The sequence below is a fragment of the Malurus melanocephalus genome, unplaced genomic scaffold, assembly GCF_030028575.1.
Source record: "Malurus melanocephalus ecotype Western Australia unplaced genomic scaffold, MMel_1.1 scaffold_106, whole genome shotgun sequence".
In the NCBI taxonomy this organism is placed as follows: Eukaryota; Metazoa; Chordata; class Aves; order Passeriformes; family Maluridae; genus Malurus; species Malurus melanocephalus.
Window position 1 is genome coordinate 709764 of NW_026623338.1, and position 24677 is coordinate 734440.

The window sequence follows — 24677 nt, forward strand, 5'->3', positions numbered from 1 at the left end:
TTAGTAGTTCTCCAGGCTTTTGAGCTCTCCTGCAGGAACACATCTGTYGCTGGCTTTACTGAGGATCAGTGTTAGATCACCAGTGATGTCTGATTGCTATTCAAAAAGTTGCTGTGTCCCTTTGCACTGAGCTCCAACTCTTGCGGCAGGGCAAGGGAGAGCATGGAAACAACTCCAGAATATAACGCTGTGAAACTCTTGCAATACAAAGGCTCCAAAGCCACAGGGCTGCTGAGGCAGACTCTTCCCTTAAGAAAGGGAAGCTGGATGGATAATTGGGTGTTGTCACCTCCCCTGCTGACACAAGTGACTTTGGATAAAGCAACAGAAATTTGGGCAAAGATAAGGAAAGCTTTCTAGCTAATACCACCACCTAGAAGTTGTATGGATGTAGTTGCAGTATAAATAAGGGAAAATACTTGTAGCTCTAAAAAAATGCATCTTAAGCAGAAAGTGGTGGGAAAACTAATCCATCTGGGAAAGCCCAACAGAGCCTTGGTGAGATCTTTGCCACATTAGGAAGCTGCAGATGGTAGTCTTGAGAGCTACCCTGTGGGCAAGTAAGAAATTACTTGTAGGGTGGCTGCAGTGGAAGGCTGTCACCTCCTGTYCCTAACTGGGGTAGAACTCTTGGGAGCGAATTAGCCCAGCCTTTTTTGTGGTGCATCYAAATATCTTCATCTGCTGAAATGTACAGGATGGTACCTTCATTATCCTTTCTCCATTACTAGTAACCCTTGGATTAGAGTGACTGACAAAGCTCCTGTGCAGCTCCTCCTGAACCAACAGCTGCTGCATCAATATATGGAACAACCAGAGTACTAATCCCTGGAGATTTAAAGTGGCTTTTGTATGATAGGGAACAGAGGGACAGTAGCACAAGTAATGGTGCAGAGTCCTTGTGCAACAGTAAAAGTTTCAAGTCCTAAAAATGAAACACTTTGACAGTAATTATATTGTAGCCCTTTTGCTGCTGACCTGAAGCATGAAGGGACAGCTAAGACAGTTAYACAGTTCTCTGAATTTAGACCTGAATAGGACCCACTTGGGATTTAATTTAACATCATAAAAGACAGCCTAAGCATTAGAGAAGACTTCACTTCAGAATTCAGTAGGGTTTATTCTACAAATCTTAGATCAATGCCAATGATACAAGTTTCATGAATTCTCATTAAAAATACAAGTCAGTATAAAGATTCCAATAGTAATATAATGCATGATGATTCAGTTTCAAAACTTAAGGAATGAATCTGTGTTTTGGACCATGCTACASAAAAGGGGAACACAATGTAGAAAGAATATTTCGTTTACCTCCCTTTACTTGAGGAGGGGCCTGTGCCTTATTGCCACGATACCTGAAAAAGCAAYATGAAGTGCATAGCAGCCTTGCCTGTACAATCGGTAGGCAAAACTGTTGAATTTAGTATCATAGTCCTCTTCCCCCCTAGTTCTGGTCATTAAGGTACATTTTGATAGCCTGATATCATTATAACTTAAAGCTATTGCAACACCATCCCCAAAATGGTTATAAATGTCAGTCCTTGGAACTGTAAAATGTTTTTGTGGTGCACTGACACTTTTTCACCATTAACCATTTTGCCCAGTCTTTCTAGGAACCCCATATACTGATTACAATTACAGGTAAATTAGTTCCATATTCAAAACTCCCTATGTTTTTTTTAAATTAAATCTCAGTGCAGTCTAATGCTTAAATGCGTTGTTCATAGCTTCAGGCACAGTTAGAATGTAAATCAGACATGTTTTCTTGACCCTAGCCCTGTGATATGATGAAAGGTGCGTTAGCTTTCAAGAAATAGSTGGAATTTGGCCAGAGAATTGCTAGATCAAATGCTCTGGATTGGGGGAGAACAAACTAGCCTTTCTTTCTGGGAGCTGCCTGCACTTACAAGGATATTTGGCTTAATAAAGCCACACCCTAAGCCTGAAATTTGGAGAAACAGTTCGGTTCTCACAAGAGGTAACTCTTGACAAGATGTGCACCTCATCCCCCAAATGCTGTAGTACAATCTGTTTGTTCCCAGTGACATTTTCATCCTGTCAAGAACACGGGTGTCTCTGGTMGAGCCCAGTCATTTCTCGTAGCAGAACCACACGGACAGCACAGAGCAGGGATCGTGCAAGGATCYGTGGCAGCAGACAGAGAACAAGGCTGAACAGTATGCACACATTTCTGAACAGGACTTTGGTGCAGATGGTGATGCTTAACTGAAACTCAGCTTTTACCAAAATATTGTAGCATAATACAAAAATCTGGAAAAAAAGGGTCAAAAGAAGCTGCTGACTTCCACGCACCAGTTAAAGAAAAAACTCCTCTTGCATAAACAGAGCAGACACACAGAACAAGCACCCACTTGGCTACACCAATACATCTTTTCTGCTGTAGGAATTTTCAAGAATTATCCACCCAACATCATACTATCATGTTTTAGCATCATACCAAAATGTACTATAAAGCCATCATGCAGGTTTGGGGAATTTCTTCTGCTGTACTGCACACTGCTGTGCTTGCTTTGTATACATATTGTCAGTCTGATTTGTCTTTGTAGTAGATGCATTTTTAACAGTCACATTTACTCTGAAGTAAAAAAGTTCAGTAGCCCATACTSGGCTTTTGTCCAGACAAAGTAACAAAAAAATACAAGGCTGTCGTTAAACTGCATATATTCTAGAAAAGGGGGTTACTTTGCATTTAAGTCACATTTAATACAAGACAAGTTGGTCTGAAACTGTGAATTGATTCTATTTGGAATGAAGTATGGCACAGATTCCCARTATCTATAGATGCTGTGTAAATAACACATTTTTCTCTTTGCAGTGATTATCAATTCGCCAAAAACAGTGTAATAGTCAAAGGGAAGAGTGAAGGAAATCAGATTTGGGRAAAGAAATAAAAAATGCCTAAGAATTGAAAATAAATTACTTMTTTTGTAAGAAACTTTATTTAACTTCRTTTTTAAAAATGCATTCTTTCCTCAGAACAAATGCCACCATAAAAAAAAAAAAGATTGCAGTAGCACACACTTGCACTCAAAAGGAGACATGCAAAACGATGGCTGAAAAAATTTTGCATAAAAATTGAAGACTTCAGGCAAAAGTTTGCCCCCGTGTACCTTTAGGGACCCCAGACCACGAACAGCTTTTGGTGCAATGTCTCTTGCTTCCAATTGGTGGGGAAACATATGGCAGGAGCTTGTCTTCTGACAGTTACATTCTCCCAGATGTTTGAAGCAAAAGCAGTTTCAGCTATGTTTTAAAATATCACTGTTAAACTGTTGCAGGAAGTACAAACAGAATTCAGTAAAATGTCAGAATCCAGTGGAAAAAAACTTTTGAGATCTACCCTGTGCCATACACTTCTTAAAAAAAAATTAGACAGAAAACCAAATTTTATTAATACACCCTCTTTAAATTTTTTATTTCTGAAAGCAGCTCTTTATGCAAATCAAAAGCAGTTCCTGAGTAGCTGCAGTAAACAGTGTCTTTTAAATATTTTTGCGCCTCAGCTCTTCCGTTTTGGTTCTTCCTTGTTTTTCTCCCCAGTTTTCAAGTTTAATCTCAGTTCTTTTTCAAAAATGTGCAAGTTCAGTTAGCATCGTTTCCAGAAGTCCACAGCTTGCAGGTCTTCCTGCAACAACTCTAAGATCTGCACATACCTAGGCTGTAGTCCTACCCTATTGCAGGCTTTGCTCTCAGACCTGTACAGGATGTGCCCTCACGTCTTCTTCAGCATGCGCCGGGACTGCCACGTGTGGAACTTATTGTAGGCTGTCTGCAGCATCTCTTCTATATGACTTATCAACTRGAACAGGAAGAGGGAGAGACATTGTCCCAGCTGCTGGAAAACAGATCCCCTCCCCTCCCTTCCAGGTGCATTCTTCCTTCTACTCACTACGAATAATCTCACTAAAATCAGAGGTATGCCAGAAAAAGGACCTTGAGGCTCCAGTGCAAAATATCCATAGAGGGAGCAGTGCAAAGAGCTGGCTGAACTGCAAGGTCACAGGAAGGGACACCTCATTGTGCTGTCTGTTCTGCTATTTAGTCTGTGACCACTTCGAATCTGACATGGCAGGGAAAGTTTTGAAGTCGAAGTTCTACTTGATGGTGGAARTGAAAAATGGAACATGACTTCCCCTTTCTGTTCTATTGCTTGGGTAATTTCAATTTGTAGTTCTTGTCAGTTGCTGATGTCACTCAGCAGGTTAGACAGAGATAACTGCTTAACTGTGTACCCGATTTCCCACTGCCCATGTCCTAGAAAACAAAAATTTGAAATGCCCTAGGGTAGGAAGTAACAAAGCTACCATCCTCTGATAGTTAAGACTGAAATTATTAATATGCAATCACATAGTTAAAAAGTACTTTCCCCTTACATTTGTGCTTAAATACTGTCTCCGAATTTTTTCTTGGAATGGACAGAGCTTTGTAACCTGAAATCTTTCCAAGTTGCTCCTCATTTTCACAACCTGAGAGAGACAGAAACCAGTATTACAATACTTTAGAATTATAGTAAGACCGAAGTTCCACTTCCTTGAAAAAACTGTTCCCCAACAAAACACCTTGTAATTCATTCTGAGGGCTACTTCAAGTATGTATAGTTTGAGGAAGGAAAGGTAATCAAGTATCAGTCTTCTCTCACACTTCTCAAGTGTGTTATTTTTGATGCAAGTGCAGTATGACTGAAAGTGCAGTGTGTCACTGATCATTGCTTCATTAACAAACACCATAAATAGATAAAAGACATTAACAAAATAGTTTTTTGTTTCAAGCAAAGATTGTGGATTTTCAGGCCACATTTTGCAGCAGACATACGAATGTATCTGAATGCAATTTTTATCTTTGTTATCCATGTGAGGCCAAAAGTAACAGAAAAATAGTTACAATCATAGACCTGCCTGTAGACAAACATCTCTCTTGGAAGGCAACTTAGTTCTGAAACGCAATGTTTGTTCCAAAGGTGTGACAATGATTTTTGCAATGGATAGAAGATTAAGGAAAACTTGCTRGTAAGTGTCACTGCAGAGGTTATTTCTTGGAGCTGAGGAAGGGAGGCTTTAAATTTTGTATTTTAAACTGGAATGAGAACCCTGCAGCTGTGATAGYATTGACCATTCTGTGTGAAACTGGCTTACAGCACCTGATCCTAAAGGGAACTAACAGGGAGGCAGGGACAAAGATGGTTTTAATTAATAGCACCAGGAGAACTGCTGACAAAATATGGTTTTATGTTATTTTGTGACCTTCGGTTCTAGGGATGAGTAAGTGCTGGACTGATTTAAGGAAYGTATATTACTTCTATACTTTGTTAATGACAGCTATTCTAAACCATCGTGTGGCTACATCATAACCAGGCCATAAGAGGAAGCTYTGCCTTACCTTTTCTTCTAGGAATGGCGTGTTAACAGGGAAGCAGGACCAGAAGTGTCGTAGCAGYTCCCCTACTGCCACATACAAGTGTTTTAGTTCAGACTGAATGTCATTTGGCACCATCTCTGCAACAGGAAAAAGGGTTTTTTCACATCATTCAAACCATCAAATGAAAAATGACAACTAAGCCTAACAAAGGAGGTCAGCAATGTATACTTGCACTACAGTCACAGAAAGGCTGGCTGGGAGGCAATTGCTGCTGAGGTGCCTCACACCTCAGCAGCAATTAGATCAAGACTATCAGCAGCTATTAGATCAGGTCMGCTGCTATTTATGGCTCCATACCTGGAAGCTTGTGTATTATAAAGGGAGATCCATKCCAGGCAAAGAATGGACACCAAACTTAATCCAGGATTAGAAGCAGTATATTTGTATTGTTCCAACAGTGTGGCAGTACTGGCTGGCACCAGCAGCGTGTTGTCCTCACAACACAGTGCTAAGAAATCTGCACGCTGCAATTTTTTCCCTCTATCTTACATTGGCAATGAGAATATGGTTATGAGCATGTGGAAGATGAAAAATCCAGACAAGAAAAATGAACTGTATCCCAGGTACTCTTAAAGAAGAAAGGGTGATGGGGTTCAAGAACAAGGAAAGAACTACAGTCATAAAAACCAAAACGAAAAATACAAGTAGTCACTGAGAATGAGCACAGTGAACTGAACAGTAAATAGCAAATTTTAGGATGAGGCTGTTAAAAAAAAAAAAGTGGCAGTTGGGCAAAAAAGAAGTGTAGTACCCAATATGTCAACCAGGATGGGTAAGATGCCTTACCACTGCTTGYTGACTCCTTTCAGTACACTAAAAAACTCATACTTGCTTTTTCAGCTGTCTGAATYAATTTCTGCTGCTCTTCAGACTTAGTAACACAAGATAAACTGGAAAACTGTTATAAATCCTGTGAACAGGGATTCAACTGTTCTGAGACTAAAGAGACAGGAACTCAAACTGGCAGGAAAACAGGGGAATGTGTGGTTGAAGGGTGGTGTGAGAAGGAGAGGCTGCCTGATTTGCCCTTGCAGTCTACAAGGAAGTTGCCTTTTGTCACAGCAACCTGTGGATCTTAAATGCAGGCTGCAAAAAACTTAGTATCAGATGATTATCTAAGCCTCGTTTCCTTACAGTTTTCAGAGTATACCTGTATTTTCTACAATCCAGAAAAAAAATCAGAAATGCTGAACAAGTAAAACCCGATATCCACAAGAGAATTTAGTATCTATGAGGTGTTTCCTTCATTACTTGCTGTGTAAAATGTTCTCTCGTTCACTTGCCTCAGCACCGGTGTAGCCATTACCACCCCCATGGTGTGGCTGGGTTGTTGCTTTTCTTTTGTTGTTGTAACCCAGTACTACTCCAGCTACACGTTTCCATAATTTCCTTTATCACTGTAACATACTCTAAGGGAGAGATGACACAGGAAGCCAGCTAGTGCTGTGCAATGCAACAGGATACGATTAAAGCATTAGACATCCTAAATCCTTACGGTTTATGGCTTGCTGTGTTCCACCCTGCATAAGTGCTCCTCCAGGTGACAGGACTGCAATAGTGCTGGCAGCATCACCACTTGAAAGAACCTGGAAAGACAGGGAACAGGTATTTCAGGTCACTTTTTCCCATAAATTCTTTCTCAAAAAAGATTAGTTGAACAGATACAATGGAAGTTCAGGTTCTGTCCTTCTCCAGAATTAGGCACAGTTTCTTTAAGTGCTGTAGCTCATTTGCAATGAAAACTCTCCAATTAATTATGGAAAAACAACCCTTTTCTTTACCTAGACCTTGAACTGGCTGTGCACTGACTTTGAAATAAGGAAGAGAATTACTATGCAGAACTATAGCAGAGTTGTGGCTGCTTTAATTAGGGCAAAATCTAGGTTTACTAACAGAGCAATTCAGACAGTGGCTGGGACGAYTGACCACAGGGCTCTGCTGCCCTCCAGGTGCCAGCACAGAGCTTCTGTGCAGCCCACAGCACTGACAGACCAAGTGCCTTTAGGAGCCAAAGACCAGTTCAGTTAATAACCTGCTCACTGCAACCTCCTAAGACCGTCACATCCTAAACTTCTAAGGGTGGGATCAGAACACTGGCCTGGGCATGACTGTCCTGCTTTACTACCTTACACCTTTACCATTTTCTCAGAAGAATGCAAGAACAGAAGAATATAACTGAGCATCAGCAATGACTCAGTTTCCTATTGTGTAAGTTCTAAATGTAGCAGCTCAAAAAGTATCACTTAAATATGTAAAATAAATCAGTTAACAGAAAACTACTGGAGATAATTTAACATGAAAAATTAAAACTCCAATAGGCATGAAACAAAACTATGCAGAAAGCAAGATGTTAAAGTAAGATCAAGAGGGGCATTTTTAAAATATTCTTCCATACCTGAGTTAGTTTGGGTACATAYGCTTCCATTTCTTGTCTAATACTATGAAAAGAATTAATTATATCCTGACTGGTTGCATATTGCTGTGATTGAATTGGAGTTGGACCATGATAATACCTGTGAGGTGAAAAAAGGGAAGTGTTAAAAAGCATTCGTAAAACAAGAGAGACAACTCCTGGACAGTTCTTCATATGTTTCTAATTTTAGATGCTTTGCAACTGTTAAGACTTTTATTAATAAAGTACAGTATACTGCCATATGGGAAGAGGTTGGATTAGGGATGGTATGGCAGCAAAATAAGAGTTTCTATTGCTGAATCTGTGATCATGATTTTGCCAATGAAAATTACAAACCATATTCTGGAAATATCATTAGAACGGAGCAATTCACATCACTCCAACTGAAACTAAGCTAAATGGAGTTAGATGCATATATGGAACTTTCCTGCAGTATCACTCCTTTTCTGAAGTTACATCTATGGTTCTCAAACTCCAAAGTCTAGAAAACAAGAGGACTACTATTAGAAAAATCCTAGACCAGTGAGCAGTCCTAACAACTGCGATTTCACTTTTTTGCCTGGGAGTGGATTTTTCTTGGAATTCTATGTATTTTCATATGTAACACATTTTTTCCATTGAAAGCTGAAATGAAGGGCTGAACTGTGAATAGAGGTCTGTTAGGCTTTCACAGAAATTACACATCAAAGCCAATCAGGTTGGCATAGAGAGATTCACTTTCTAAAATAGCAGGATGGAATTTAGCAGGGGCATTGGACTACAAGATCTCCAGATGTCCCTTCCTACCCCAACCACTCTGAGAAATAAAAATATAAATTTAAGAGGAAATTACTTGCAAACTGGTTTACGAGCAAGAGCTCATATCAGGTTTCTAAACTTAGTTGTAACATACCTGAGCGTGGCTCAGTGGGGACTAAATCAGCTGGTCCTGGTGGGCTGTAATGAAAGCCCTGATAAACTGGCTATGCTGAAATAGCTGTGCATATTTCAACTTACCTATCGGACTTCTTTAAGTTTAGTGCAATAGTTTTAACGCTATTATTCTTTGATAAATCTTCATATTCAATGGCCTCCTGCAGTTTTACCTAAAATGAGCCAAATAATGATACACATTATAATGAAGGCACAATTCCATACATCCAATGCTTTCTTCCAGTTCACTGAGTTTGAGCTGAAGGGTTACTAAAACCTTAAAGAAAACCCAGGAGTGGAATGACTCATGCCTACCCTCCAGAAGGAGTGATGCCCAGTGTTGTTCAGGATGTGCTATTTGGAAGTTTTGGCACCATTGCTTTTTCTCCAGATTCTTGCTAAAACTTGGCAGTCCCTGCCACTTCCAAAAAGTGTTCTGCTGTACACAGATAAGCATTTGTGTTCTCTATTTATGTCCATCTAACTCCAGATTAGCAGAAATAGTAATGATTTAATAGCTGGTGTACAGGGGTCTAAGACTAAAACCACAGTAATTACCCAAGCTACCTGGTGACAGCAGAGCTGCAGCATTAGCAGTGAGAGGTAACAGTACAATGATACCAGACTGTACAAGGAGAAAACTGTTTCTTAAGTCTCCTATTCTCCTGCTACTGTTACAGTCCCTTTTTCATCATGTTTGTTCTAGTCTTGCTCTATCATTTTCTGCTCAGTAAAACTTGCAGCTTCTAGAGGAAATAAAAGATTACCCCAATATTTAACAATACGTGTTTGTGTTCTACAAGGTTTTCTCACAACACAGCCAAGTTTTGCRTCCCTCTGGCATTTTCTGTTTAGGCTGTCAGTTCCAGAAAGAGCATTCAATTCAGTTTTATAGCAATTACAGTACTCGTTTCCACTTTGTGAGCTGCTCTRGTTAGTCTAGACCAGGCTGTTGCCCTGTATTTCATTGCACCAGGTGTCACTACACTTCCAGTTCACCCTCACTTCAGCTTCTGACTAAGATGAAGGCTGCCATGTGCCAGTTTCATCATCCCCTCTGCAAGCAACACACTTGACAGGTTAATACTGGTGCTTGAACACCAATATCCTTTTCTRATGGATGTTCTCTAGAAGTTTTCAGGCATTTGAAAGAAAAATAAAAGGGAGGGAGCCAAAAATAGAACTGCTGCAAAAGGAAGAATCAGATTTCTGGGTCCAATCAGAAGCATCTTAGAATTTTTTACTTTCATTGGGCACTACTGAAGAAACAGCACAGTAGTTCAAGGTGTGATTTATTTGTGTTTACTAACAGAGGCACAAGGCTTCTTACAGACTGTCAGATTGTTATTCTATATACTTCTAAACAAGGCTAAAAAAGTTTCACTTCAGATGTGTCACAAAACAAGGAACTTTCAGCAATTTTTTGAGAGACAGAGCTTCCAGTTCCATTCAATTAGAATCATATCAGCTAACTTTATACCTTTTTCAGTGGTGGCTGAAAGAAATCTGAATCCCTGGAGTTTCCATCCGTACTGCTGGTCTCACTGTAATGGTCATTTTGTGCTTCTCTTAAAACAGAGAAACAGCATTAAGAATTCACCTCACAGGAAACTTTAGATACAAGCTAGAGACAAAGTAAATACACCTGTTTCAAAACCTTTATATGCATGTTCACATTTTTCCCCTTAGGTCTTAATTTCTAGCAGYTCATGTAGACAGAAGGAACCAACTCTTCATATTCACCCTGTTTGTCATGGGGGAAATTCAACAGCAGGGAAAGGTGCTTGTCCCTCTCTTCAGAAACAGCAGCATGCCAACAGTGCACGTGGGGCACAGCAAAATGATGGCTAAATTAGAAACACTTTGTATACACAGTTATGCAACCAGGTATTAGCAGAGCTCTGGGAGCCCTGAAATACAACTGTTCCAGGAGAGCTTTCCTATTGTCCCTTCCTGAACTGAGAAACAAACATATTGCCCACAAGAGATTGCTTAAGGTACAGTGTTCCATTTGTGCAAAACCAAAGAACAATTTGAGGGAGCCCAGCTAAACAGAAGGAAGTATTAACTACGATCTCCCACAGTTAAGGTCAAGATCTCTCACAGTTAAGTCCTGTAGGGTTTGGGTTGCTCTTTGTCACAGAGCAGATGACCTGACAGAGGTTTTTGGTCAGGGSCAGGGTACTGCACCTGAGCAGTCTTTGATCTGATCCACCTATGCCACACTGTAGGTTGTCCCAGAAGACCTGCTCCTGGAAATCAGGCAATAGGAATTCCCTGTACCAGACCTCACCTCCACATAGCACACAGAAAACTACTGCAGCCTTCACCAAGGCTAGAGACCTAAGGCAGAAACATTCTTTCTTTTTTAATCTACTTATATGATAACTCAGCTGAAAATAGCAGTCAYCATTTCAAACAGCTCTGAAAAACTTCTATAAAGTAAAATGGAACCTAAAGGTATTTTCATTTCTAGAGCAAAATAACACATTCATAAAAATTAAAAGAAAAGGTTGGATGAATAACTGAAAATGTGCTTCTGGTTTGGAAATTCCTTAGAATTTACTACAAAAAAGCTTTCAAGCAACACTGAAACTTACTGTTTCCTGAGGCCAGCTGCAAGGACCATGGCACTATGATGATTAAAGCGTTTTATGATGGCAGCATTGCTACTTTCTCTAGCAGACTTTGAGGCATTTGATGTAGAGGCCACAGAAGCAACACCATAGCCCTACAAAGAAAAAAACATTAATTGCCTCCTGCCCCCAGAGCAGCAGGATAATTCTGTTTTCCCTTGAGAGTCAGGAAGCCTGTAGACCACCTCCTCTGCATTGTGATACAGAGAACCATTTTCGTACATTTTGCCCCACCATCACCTTATGTACTTTCAAAATCTCCAGTGACTGTTTTATTCTGCTAACACTTGGYAATTTAAAGGTGTCAGAGAGAAGGTAACAAGTCCTATACAGATAATTTTATAAGACCACAATATAAGCAAAACCAGAACTAGTTTAAAAAAAAGACTGAGGATCACCTGTGCAAAATACAGGCACTGATGGCAAGGAAGACATAGCAATTATTTYACTGACCTCTTTTTAACATCTAGTGGGACACTAGCAGCCCACAGGCTATATGACACCTGTCAGGAGGATGTGATACCACTAGAAAACTCAAAAACCCTCAAGCCCTAACGTTGGCAGACTTCCCCACTTGCCAGGTGACAGAAGACAACTCACTTTACCCCATGGGGCAGTCTCATGCTTGCAGTTAACCAGTCTCAAAAGCAAACCAGGGCAGTTTGCAAAGCACTTCTAACACACCTACCCAAAACTCATGGTCCAGTTTCAGACTGCTAGCTTTGGACAACTCCCACAAAGAAAATGAGAAAAGAAAACCCAAAATAACASCACCAAAAAACTTAGAAATGCAGCTTCATTATTAATTGCAATTCAACAGTTTTAGTTAAAACAACTGCAGACAAGCACATCTCTAAGTYACTTCACATTATTGTACACCATTGGTACAAATTGTTTTAACTTATACTTGGATGCAGTAATAGTTCAAGTTAAGTTAGTCAAAATTTTAGCAAAAAAAAGGTATTTCAGGCTAAACAAAGAAAGCTCTATCAAGTGTCCTTCAGTTAGGCCAAATCAAGTAGCAATGTTGAACGGAAGAACAAATCAAAAGACTTTTTCCTATTTTGTGCTACTCTTCTGTACATTGTCACAGATTCTAAAAGGCAGGAAAAAACTAAAGATTCCACTTTAGACAAACAGGCCAAATGAAACAGTAATATGTTAAAAGGGAAGCACTGCATTTGCACCCTGCACAGCAAGGCAGATGTGAGCCACAGAGGTCCATGGGCAGTCTCCATTTCCCTACACTCACTCAACAGTAGCAATGTTGAGTATCCAACCACTGCAACTGCCTAGTAAGGGATTTATTTTAGAGTTAGCATTTGTAGTGATTTTAAAAGAAGGATCTGCTTACTTCTTAAATGAAACTAATGGGTATGGTTTTCTTCTGGATTTTTTGTTTTCTGGTTTGTTTTTTTTCCCAAGTACTTACTTCATCTAATGTTTTATCTTCCAAAGCTGTTAAATCTATCAGAGGGTTTTTCACTCCTTGAGACACCATTGCTTTTAACCCTGTGTGAAACAAAGAAAAAAACATGAAAAACTCTATYGAAATAAATGGAATAATTGTAGGATCATTAGGTTATATTTAATCTTTAAAAGAAGTCAAAGCTTTTGCACAGGCACAAATAACACTGTGACTAAAACTTTAAATGCTTTTAAAAGTTCCATTTAAAACAAGCAATAAATTAGGGAAGTTACYCTAAAACATCTTCCTACTAATTAGCCCAGTTTTCACCAACTTCTACACATCACTGAAYACTGATTAAAAAATAAATTGAAATGCAGTTTTATTAGTGGGAATAGGGAAGCCTCAATTRTATTTCTTCAAATTTTGGCACAGTTTTGCTCCCCTACCTGGGTAGTATGACAGTTTCTATCTGGTGATAGATTTGTGAAGGGTTTCACATTCCTAATAGAATGCTTTCRTTAGCCAGAACACATATTATGGAATGGTGGTAAGTGATCCCAACTCCCCACATTCCTGTATCATCCCAAACCCATCTCAAAACTTCATTAAAAATGTAAGTCAGACAATATTTCTAAATTTCAGATTTAAGACTGACAGAAAACAGGGATGGCAACTCCTCTGACAACTCTGAACAAATAGTGATCTTGTTTACTAAAACCCCATCTATTACAAAAGCTGTACCTGTTGTAAATTGCTCACATACCACAAAACAAAACCTATTATGTACCCAAAATTATTCCATAGTAACTGATGGCACATAATCAATCYACCAGGATGGCATATTATGGAATTTGTAGTACAGCTAATTTCTAGTGGCGCCACTTTCCAAAGGCTAATTTATTCCAAGAAATGCTTTCACTATGAAACAYGCTCAGAATGGCAAAGCTGTAGCTAACTTTCCATCTGACCATCTGAAGCTTTCAGAAATAACCAGCTTACCTTTCTCATCCAGTTTGGCACATTCTGCAAARAGGTCTTTTGAGCCTGTATTGAGCCTGTCCCGATGAAAATAATGAGACTGAAAAAATCGTGTCCAGAATTCCCTCTCGGTCATGTTATGTGGAACATTCTCTGCATATTTCATTTTTACTGTGAACAAAACCCACAACGATTACAAACTGTTCCACAAATCTTAACATGGCATTTTATGTCAACATTTYCTTGCTGGCTTCCTTGCTTTCTGGCTGCCTTCATTCACTCTTGTTAAATGAAGGGACTGCAGTAGTTAAGCATGAGCAAACAGGCACTCATTTATGCCTRCAAAGCTTTGAAAAGAAATGCATGTAACAGTGGCCTGAACACTCTGGAATTGCCCCCACACYAGGGGCCACAATGAATCAGTGTCAATGTTCATTACAGCRCAGACGACTGATGGAAATCAGGTTMTTTTCTTCTGAAAGGTGATTTCATGAAAAGTAACAATTAATTGGAACACTGAATGGAAGAGTATAATGGGAATAAAACATCTACTCATAATTTAAAAAAACACAAAGTCAACACAAGTTAAAACGTTTTCATTTAATGAAATTAAGTTTTCATTTCAAAAGCATGTTTTTTATGTTTTTATGAAACATGAATATGTTTCTTCCCAATCCTCTAATAAAGTAGGGAAAATCATGCAGAAGATTGGAAGATATGGTCCATTATACTTCCAGGCTCAGGCTAACATTTTAGTCTTTCTACAGAAAGAGACTAAAAAGACTAATCTTAAATGGTTGTGTTTGGTACGTAAAGCACTGCTGTTACCTGCAGGGTATGTCCGAAATATGGATTCAATAATATCCGAAGTCAAGTTGTACCTCAGCCCGTTGCARCCATCTGTCTGAGGCCGTACATCAGCCTGAGGAAAAGCACACAGGGAGAAAAAACAGTCAGATCTRGATGCTTTCTCTAACTGGAGAAGGAAAAAAACTGGCATCTTGCAAGCAAGTTCTGCTGAAGGTAAAATAATCTTCCTTCTGTATTCCGTAGCATGTTTGATCATACATAGGTATTTTAGAATGAGAAATGAAAGAGCAAACATTAATTACTTTATTATACCTGCCACTTAAGGGACAATTCAGCAAGCAGACTGCAGGCTTTAGAAAKCAAAGAGCACTCCATCAGTCAAAAGAAGATGTGATTAATTTATTTATGCTTAATTAATTTATGCTTATCCTTGTTTCAAAGTAAAAATAGGTACATATACTGTATGTGCCTCATGTTTTATTGTTCACTCAACAATGCATCTAGTGAATAACTGGTGGCTATAATGAAGTGACAAAAAAGGATTTATGGCTCTTATACCTCATTTCGTTATACACTAAAAACATCTAACTGATAAATAACATTGAATTTAAAACTTGAGGGTTAGCCTCAGTCAGAACTTTGAACTTAGATCTCAGCGATCTCTTTAGGAAGCTGTGGAAGAGGCGAGTGCTCTGTCCAGYTCTCAGAAACAGGAAAAGTACATGATTACAGAGGCTGCTGCCTTTTCCTCCTTTTCCTGTGTGCCTCAAGTCTRGCTTTTCTACCATCTTCTTCCTAGGGAAACACTCACTCTAAGCAGAGCCAGAGAGTTACTCAATTTGAACCAGGATACACAAATATCTGAAGTTTTCCTCCTCACAAATGCACAAGGATACAAACATAACCAGYTAGTTTAAGAAAGCTTCAGTTTTGAAGGTTTGGTGGGCTTACTTTGAATTTAATTTTTTTTTAACATTAAAGTGTAAGAATAATGGGAGACAGGAAATCAGAGCAATCAAATTTATTTGGCAGCTGATTCAGGTATTTCCAAAGGGRGGTGGGGGGAGAACCACGTTGATACAGCAGCTAAATTAAAACTCCTACCTCCTCTTTCCCTCCCAAACMCACTGTGCATACAGTCATTACCAAGGTGGAAGGGGGATTCCATCTAAAGAGTCATATCTGTGTTTTTTTTGCAAATGGAGAAACATGTCTTCGTGTGATGGTGATGGAATCTGAAGTTTTACCTAGATTACTTTTACACTACACTGAAATTACTGAAGCATAGTTTCGACAAATGGATAAAATAACTGAAAGTTAAGAGAAAATAGAGAGAAAATGAGCTTTCAGATACATACATAACATACATAAGAAYAAAACAAGTTGTTCTTCAAGTAGCTTGAAAGCTGGTTAAAAAAAYTGAGGAAGGAATAAAACCCTTACAYGGAAAGATTCATTTATGCATGTCAATGCTGCCACAGATATGCTTTTTAATTTACTAARCTCATCTAGTGACCATATACCCACATCAGTCCCATTTTATGGAAGGCAGAGCTGCAGTACAAACATCATCTGCCTACTGGCAATTTAAAGTTCAAATTAATTTGTCATCTYAAACTGACAAATTTTTGAGGTTGCRGATTAGCASAAAACTTTTTTCTTTCCTCCTTCACACTTGGAGTAGCSGAGAGATGTTGAGGAACCAGGAAACAACAACATTCACATATCCAGGAATAAAGTGCATGAGCAGAACTCTCACTTTCCCCAATTTGTTTGCTCTAAAATCCTTTAAGTTAGAGGTTCAACATACCAGGAATGCTGCAGAGATGCCCACATCCTGCTTACTAGGTGCTGCAGAATTATCCCCTGCATTCAGGCTTAAACGGTTGGCCCAGAATTCTTCAGCACTGATTACTTGACTCACAACAAGGTCTTTATAGAGCTGAAACAAAACAGGATCTTCTTGCAGCATTCTGGTAAAAGAATGTATTGAATACAATTGAAACACTGCAGAATAAAACACTAGTATTTCCACAACTAACATGAGCTCACAAAAGGAACAGAAACCAACTGCTCTTTCAAAATGCTGTGCATTTCTTAACAAGTCYGTGTAAACAACCAATGTCAATAGCACTATTTGTCTCAAAAGACTTAAAAAAATGGATGTTAACACTGAATGTAAGAAAACAGTAATGCCTACGAAAAAGTTAACGTGGGATTCATGTCTTGTCCTAAAATACTCTGTGGTGCTTTCGTCTCTGCATATCCAGGAGTGGAGTCTCCTGAACTATAAAAGCACAATGAATTTTCTTTATCTTCCATAACGAAAATATTTCTGTATTGTTTTGATGGGGGGAAGGAGATTTCTGCACAGTCCAATTCTTCCTTTAAGATCTTAAAATTCAGTAGCTACAAATCTCTGTTCTAGTGCAAGAGTATATGTATGGGACAAGATCCCTTAAAACACATTRCCCTGAGGTGATTGTTCATTTATGTTTCTGTGGTGACAGCAGGATCTTCATCCCTTAATCACATACASCACAAGTGTGAGACACATTCAGTGGCACTACTTCCATCAGAAAGCAATGTTCACAGAAGTTATCATCCATACATCAAGTATCACCTTTACTACCCAAAATGCAAAGAATCTGAACCTTCAGTTCACTCACCTTTAAGCAGCTGTTCAYCTTATTTGAAAMCCACTGGGCTATTTTTAGGGAAACATGCATGTGTGTTCACAATCTGCCAATAACCTCACTAATATTTAGCATGTACCTCAGGATCTTGATCAATTGCAAACAACAAAAAAAAAATYAGAAGTCCTATACATACATATATARTATATGGTCTAGGGAAGAACGGATAAACTGCAGGCTGGACAAAATCAAAGTCTTTAGCTGCTCTAATGATGAAGTAGGGTGAGGTGGAAGTGAAAGCTTTGTGGCAGGATATCCCCCAATGTTTTAACCACTGAGATTTTTCCAGTTTTTCTTATTATCACCAGTATGGATTAGTGCAGTAGAAAGCAGTCTGTTATTCCATTTTTTTCATTAGACTTTGGAATTTTGGTATGCACCCAAGTCCCATAAATCAAAAAATGGAGGAAGTGATGTAGGGACTCTAGATGTTGTACCCTTTCCGAACAAGCTGAATCCTTTTTGCCTTATCTATTGCAAATAAACTAATGAAGCCCCATCACAAGACTTGGACTTCTAATCAAGAGAACACACTATGGCAGAGTGCATACAGAGATTCTGGCTTTTCAGTAACTAGAAAGGSTCCTGATATTGCACAGTGTGATGCTGTAAAACTCCATTTAAAGATGCAAAGATCCAGAGCTAAGACTGCCCGTGTTCTCAGCACCAATACTGTCAGAAATAAGGCACAGAGCATAAAGAAACGAGTATGGGAACAGTGCCAAAGCAGGCTGCACTGCTGCAGACCCTAGTGGTTGCTGCAGTACTGGAACCAGTTAATCTTGAATATGTCACAGCTCCAGTACAAGGGCTCTTGTCCTTCTGCTGGGAAATCTCCTTGTTAAGATCCAGTCTGTCCTGTGACAGGMAATGTTCTCATGTTTTGAAAAATCTAGCTTTAACTCTGCTAAATTGAAAGCTAGAATAGTCTTTGGAAATGGAAGACAGTAAACACAGGATTCACAGCAGACGCTAGAATGAAGTGAAACTTGTCTGGGGAGATGCAGAGCAGGGAGCTTTGTGACCACAGGGACTGGCTTAACACAAACATTTTAAAGGAACGGAAATGTATCTCAAGAGCCTATTTGGGAAAAGGACTTAGGTCCTCAACATTTTCTCAAAACATTTCTTAGAATAAACATCCTGTATGCCAAGTAACAAACTGCAACGTCTTAACTCAGATGCATGAAAATACTGAACAATTTAGCAGTCCATAAAACACCACTAAAGATTTGAGAGGGAAGAGGCTTCATGGGGAGGGGAAAAAAAAATCACTAGGCTCCAGAAAACTTCTAGAAAAGGAAAAAAAATCGCTCAAGCAGCTTTTCTAACTGATACATGTATATTGAAGAAGACTGAAGACACAGACTGCCAGTTGGGTGCTCTCCTCTCATAGCTATGGATAAGAAAGACCGGGTGGCAGCCAGACTGGTTCCTTTACACCTCAAGAACGTGTCACTAAGCACACAAGTGTAGTCTCAACATGTGACAGTTATGCAAGTCTCAAGGAACTGCCTTGAAATTGAAAGCAGGGAGATTTTTACTAGGGAAACAAATGCTGTATCATTCATAATGTTGAGATAACAACTGTTAACAGAAACACATGATAGCTAGCTAACAATTAGAAGGAGAAAAAAACCAACAAACTTTAATGATGCTTTCCCTTTACCTGTTCTTCTCCTCAAGTTCTTTATTAGCTTTCCTTTTGAACTTGGGCAACAGTTGTTGAAGAAGATCCTTGACCGCATCTCGCTCCTTCACTGCTGTGCTTTCATTGGAGAAGTGGAAGTTGGTTGTGTCCCCTGCATGCAAAACCAGCTGCAGCTGAATTTTAGCTTTACCTTCTGGGCTGATTTTCTGGCCTAGATCGCAGAGAGACAGACAGTAAGCTTATACAAGAAACTCTCCTCCCTAGAGTATTTGCTTATAAGCAGTTATCCTCATCATCCAATTAAATACCATTATCCTGCATGTGAATTGCAGCCATGAAAGTGAAAGTCAGTCTTCCCCTTGAATTAGTTTGAACATTGCACCTTTTTCACTCTAAAATGCAAGACACAGACAGTATAGTCTGTTGCTCAATATCCTTCAGCTCCTGCTCAGGAGTCCTGATTCATCTTTGCATTCCCCACAGCATCCATTAGAAAACTGCCTGCAAATGAGGCTGTCATCACCTGRACACTTTAACCTGGAACCAATCCAGGCTGCTGAAAGGTGACCTCATTCCCCCTTTCCACTTCTTCCTGCTGCAGTTCTTGTATGATTGCTAGTATTTGTACAGTTAGCTGAACCAAGAAACTGATCCACTGAAAAGTACCCCCTTTTGTTTTTCCAGCTGGCCCAGATGCCATGGAAGGACAGCGGTAAGAAAACAGAGGTAGGGTGGGTAACAACATTTCAGGATCACAGTTTCCAATGATGAGCTAAGTGCAGTTAGGCACTACTGCTCCCCAAGTCAATCATCAATGCCTTCAAGGTACTACTACACCCTCATGACTCATAAGAAAAATATAATACCTGTTTCCTCATAACCAGAGGGAGCAGTTGGGACAGCTATGCTTATGCAGTGTTGTGCTATAGAGACTTTAGTGTAGCACTGYAAATGGCACTAACCTAACTTTTAATATCAGCCCTTTCTCCAGTGCAAGTGGGAGACAGGAACCAGACGTCAACACTCAATCACCTTCTCTATTAAAAATTTACAAATACATCTCAGCCATTTTTAAATTTCCAATGACAAAAAGAGCATCTTTCATCTAAGTTAAAAATATTTCAATGCCTACACACATACATWTTTAAAGTACAAGCTGCTTAAGTGTAAGTTAATAGCTAAATAAAACCTTCTCAAAGTTGATTATTATAGGTGAACAGGGCTTTTAAACTTCTTATCACATTCATATTTAAGAAAAGAGAATCTTAGTTCTGATTCATCACACTTCTGGTCATGCTGCAGTGCTTGTATGTGACTTTAAAAAGAAATAATCACTAAACCATTACCAAATGATGCACACAACTTACTTTKTAGTCCTTCTTTGGCGTTACAGCACATGAAATATGAGCACTAATTGGAGCAGAAAGGCAGCATGCTATAGACATTTACTGTTTAGCTTTGACTTGCAAGTACTCTGCTGTTGCAACAGCAAATGCTTATTCAGAATGTTACCAGCTAGGCCAAACTACAGAAGCTGACACTTCTGAAGCTATGGTCTGTTGGATGAAAATAAAACAGAGTTCATTTTATATGAAAATCGAAACAGCTTTAGATACTGAGTTAAACAGATGACATGCCAGATAGTTTCTGTGTTAGACTGAAAATCCTATACGTTTCCCTGATCCTCCTCCCACTCTTCCCTCTACAAGCATATGGCATGGATTATTTTTCTGTTCAATTTATTGCAGAAGTTTATAAAAGTTAATAGTAAATGCAGTGTAAGTTAAACATCTGCAAACTGCAGAAGTTCTGTGGTAGCATCCTTAAGCTGGTGATACCTCACCACACTCCTGATCTCTGCTGCTACAGAGTAGCCTGGCCAAAGCTCCAAACCTTCCTAACCTTCYTCAGTCMCCTATCCCTAGCATTATACGGCACRTGAGYTTTGTGTTATATTTGAATATCCATGGAAATACTGCTCACTGCAGCAGTGTCCACTCACATTTGATGTCTGCATACATGTGGCTGATGGTGAAGCGGTCCTTGCCCTCAGGTGCCCACGCGATGCGTTCGGCCATCAGGTACAGAGCACCATCCTGCTTCTTCTGACGCACCTTCTTCACAATCAGCAACACTTCTTCAGATGATGTTGCCATTGTGACTACAACGAGCTATTAAAAACATACAGTTCAGCTGATTAGCAGTAAATATTTTTGCTGAAACTCTTTCTTTACTCCTATCCATACTGAAGTATTACAGCCCACATTTACTTGTTCATGCCTATATAATTTTGGGAGTATTTCAAATAACACACCCCCCTTTTTCACTACAATAAGCAAATTTATTGAAACAAAAATACTCCCATCTAGCTAAATAATTAATCTAATTATATTGCTGATATTGCTTTTGCTCCAGTAAAAGACCCACAAATCTTAGATTTAAACTGATAACAAAATTTTCCTGATTTACTGTTCCTTTACTGGTTTTTCAAGTTCAGAAGAATACTGAAGCTAAGCAATGGCATAAATTCCAAATCTCCTCTGGCACTGGCAGCAACTTCCTTCTTCAGTGGGAATGGCAGATGCTAAGTCATTTCAGAAAAGAGAAGGATACCAGGTATGTGAAAAATCATGGCTTGTCAGTTTGCTGTGCTAAAGATAAGGCAGCCCACTAAGACTTATTGTGGTGGGTTTTGCCCAAGGCTTGAACAATGTTTTGTACATTTGACTGCAGCTGACCATTCCCTCTCCTCCAAAGTCTGAGAAACTAATRTTACACGTACTACAGCACAATGATTATTCTGTCAGCAGTCTCAAACCAATGAGCCTTTGGATACTTTCTGCATTGTTCTCCCCAGCAGTCACTATCATTCCGCTCTCCAGGTTCACTCTACAGCCTTAAATTTTTCAAGAGATTTAAGGATATGGCAAGTGTTACTACACCCTGTCAAACGTACTTTTGTACATTTATCAAAAATGTACCTCTTTGSTAAGTTTGCTGAAAATGTTTAGTATGTCCAATTGCTATATTTTGTGTATCATAAACTTTACTACTGAGATACAAAATAGTATTTTCCATTGTTGATATGGATGTTTCATGTGCTTTAGAATATCTGTAGTAATTCTTGGGACCCACACCAAACTTCAGATTGCAACCTGCACCAGCTATCACACTACTAAGTAGATATCACAAATGGTAGTTCTAAACATTTAAATTCACATACCTTTTTCTAAAAAAAACCCAGAAAAAACAACAGAACACCAACCAGCAGCAAGATAGGATATTTTATTCTGACAATTTGGACAGCAGCACAGCATTCACTTTAGCAGAACTCTTACAAGCTCCTGTGCAAATGAGTTAAGTAAAATAGTAGATGGGAAGATTTAATGGCAAAAGAGCTCTGCAGTCCCACTTTGCTCCTTCACCATTCCAGCCATCCAAAGCTTTGCCAAAGGGTTCAGTCATGCTGAGCTGCATGTGGGATTTTACATCAGCACCACTGCAGCAGTCACTAGAACATGCTGTGCCACATTCAGAGCATCCTTGGTAATACTTCTTTCTCAAAGAAAACTGCATGGCATGATTTCAGGACTGTTCCTTAGCATAATCCATTACACTCTCCCAGAAGCATTATACTCTCTCAGTGCTATTCACACAAYCATTTTATGTAGTTTCCTGTTGCAGGTCTGCCGTCTTATCATTATCAGCACCTTATCCTTACTGGAAAAAGACAGCTGGACACAGATTCTGAGAGACTGGAAACCTCACCATGTGCAAGACTAGGGATTTTGATGTTTTTCTCCCTTTGTTACTTTATAGTCCTTTAAGGTCATTATTATCCAAAGCTACAGAATGCAAAGAAATTAAAGCTGTACAGAACAGTAAGAAAAAGTAAAGCATTTCCACAGTAAGGCTCATTCTGATGCCAGTTGCTTTGCTTTTCTACCATGCCATTTCACCTACCTACACCCAGTCTTTCAATTACAGACGCAAAGGTTCAGCAGCTACCAACTTCTCCTTTAGAGCCACTCTAGTACCCTGCAGTGTGCAATATGTGAGAGCACAATTATCCCACAAGTGGCTCATTCCACCTTCTGGGAGGGTGAGCATACTGGCTCATGCTGTTCTTCTTTCTGTCACTGCTGTGCTTCCTTTTTCCTTCAGTAATTTACGGTGGCAGAAGGATGATACAACTCACAAGCACAGTAAGCATTACCCAAAATGGAGAAAACCCCGAGTTGTCTTTTGAACAGTACATCAGAAAGAATACAAAAACCTATTAATAGTCAGGATTTAGGAAGGTTACTGGCTGCCACTAATGAAAACAAAATGGCTTCTTGTTACAAGTATGGGAAAAATTCTAAAATCTTCCTTGAGGATTCCCTTGCCTGCCTCCTGCAGGGAAGGCTACATCCTCACTATACACACACACACTACACAGCTCAGGTTCCCTGTTTTCTTTTGGACATGTAAGGCTTACTATGCAGCAGAGTGAGAGCCATCAATGATCTACTTGTGTCTGCCCAAATCTCCTAACCTCTACATTTAACAATTGAAGTTTCCAGGAATCAGTACTGTGGATGATGACACTGCTGCTTCAAGGGGCAAGAACGGCCACATGCACACAGAGAAATGCTGTTATTTTGCAGCTCTAAGTGATAATTTTAATCTGATGCGGTATTAGTGTTCTTCAGCTGCTGGTTCAAGTGTCTTCCAGAATAGGAAGGTCAGACAGTTTRTTTTAAATTCCCCAGCAGCAGACCTTGGCCACTAGCTCTAAAAGCATTTGAATCAACCAGAAGCCCTAACCATGAGGTACAATTGTCATCAAGCCTGTCTTGGGGATGTTAATTTCAGCTACAGTTTACAATAGGCAAGGTCTATAAGAAAGCTTCACTGCTGGCACAGACCAAAAGAAACGTTCTGTGTGCTTACTCACCTATAAGCCCTCCCCTCCCAGTTCTGTGGAATCAAATGCAGCTTCTGGAAATACGAGCAAATTCCAACAGCTATCCTTCATAGCAGTGAATCTTCCTAAACACTTTTAAGACCAGATACCTCTCATCTCTGTTCCTTACAACATCTGTTCTGAACACTCTCCATTACTAGGATTTCACTCCAGTCTCTTCCCATATGGTTTTGTCGAGTTCTGAGCAGAAATAAAGGAAACGTTTAAGCGTTTTAAGAATCCTGACTTGATCAGGGTGGGCACGGGCTGGCAGACAAGCTCTGACAGATCACTGCAGGCCTTGCTGCTGCTGGGCTTCTGCTCCCCGCAGGCAACAGCCGAATCCTGGAATATCTGTGCCAATGGTCCAGCCTGACCCGCAGCAGCACAGGGACGCTGCCAGGTCCGGCAGCGGGCAGAGCAGCACCCCGAGGGGTGGCAGGGGTCTGTCAGCGGGTCACAGCTCGGCTGGATGGCGAGATGGCAGCAGTGCAGCTTGTCCCGGGCACGGCAGGGGGGATCCACGGTCCTGAGCCCGCCTGAGGGGTCAGCCCGGCCTTCCCCCGATCCGCATCACCCACGCTCCGGGGAGGATGTCAGCCTGCGGGGAGACGGGCCCGAGGACACCGGTACGGTACCGGCGGGGTCCGCCCGGCCACCGGCAGCACGCGGGGAAGGCACTGCCAGGGCACCTCTTTGTCTGCCGCCCGCACTCGGGCCAAGCGCCAGGGAGAAGCCCGGTGCCCCCCGGCCGCGGTGCCGCCGGCGCAGCGCTGCCATCTCCCC

General features: G+C 40.1%; 1 protein-coding gene across 2 annotated transcripts; it reads right to left on the reverse strand.

The window, feature by feature from the left end:
- Positions 1 to 1105: 1105 nt before the first annotated feature.
- Positions 1106 to 24206, reverse strand: GTF2H1 (general transcription factor IIH subunit 1). 2 transcript variants are annotated; one of them, XM_057369266.1, is made up of 15 exons: positions 23883 to 24206; positions 20946 to 21114; positions 18962 to 19154; positions 16407 to 16569; positions 14615 to 14708; positions 13808 to 13957; positions 12830 to 12909; positions 11362 to 11492; positions 10242 to 10329; positions 8846 to 8934; positions 7832 to 7949; positions 6932 to 7022; positions 5398 to 5513; positions 4395 to 4487; positions 1108 to 3820 (listed from the first exon to the last, which is right to left on the reverse strand). In XM_057369266.1, the coding sequence occupies exons 2-15, from the start codon at positions 21097 to 21099 to the stop codon at positions 3734 to 3736; spliced, it is 1647 nt and encodes a 548-aa protein (XP_057225249.1). In that variant the 5' UTR covers positions 21100 to 21114; positions 23883 to 24206; the 3' UTR covers positions 1108 to 3733. The 2 variants fall into 2 exon arrangements, with proteins under 2 accessions (XP_057225250.1, XP_057225249.1); XM_057369267.1 differs by lacking the exon at positions 23883 to 24206 and having other exon boundaries at positions 1106 to 3820.
- Positions 24207 to 24677: the final 471 nt, after the last annotated feature.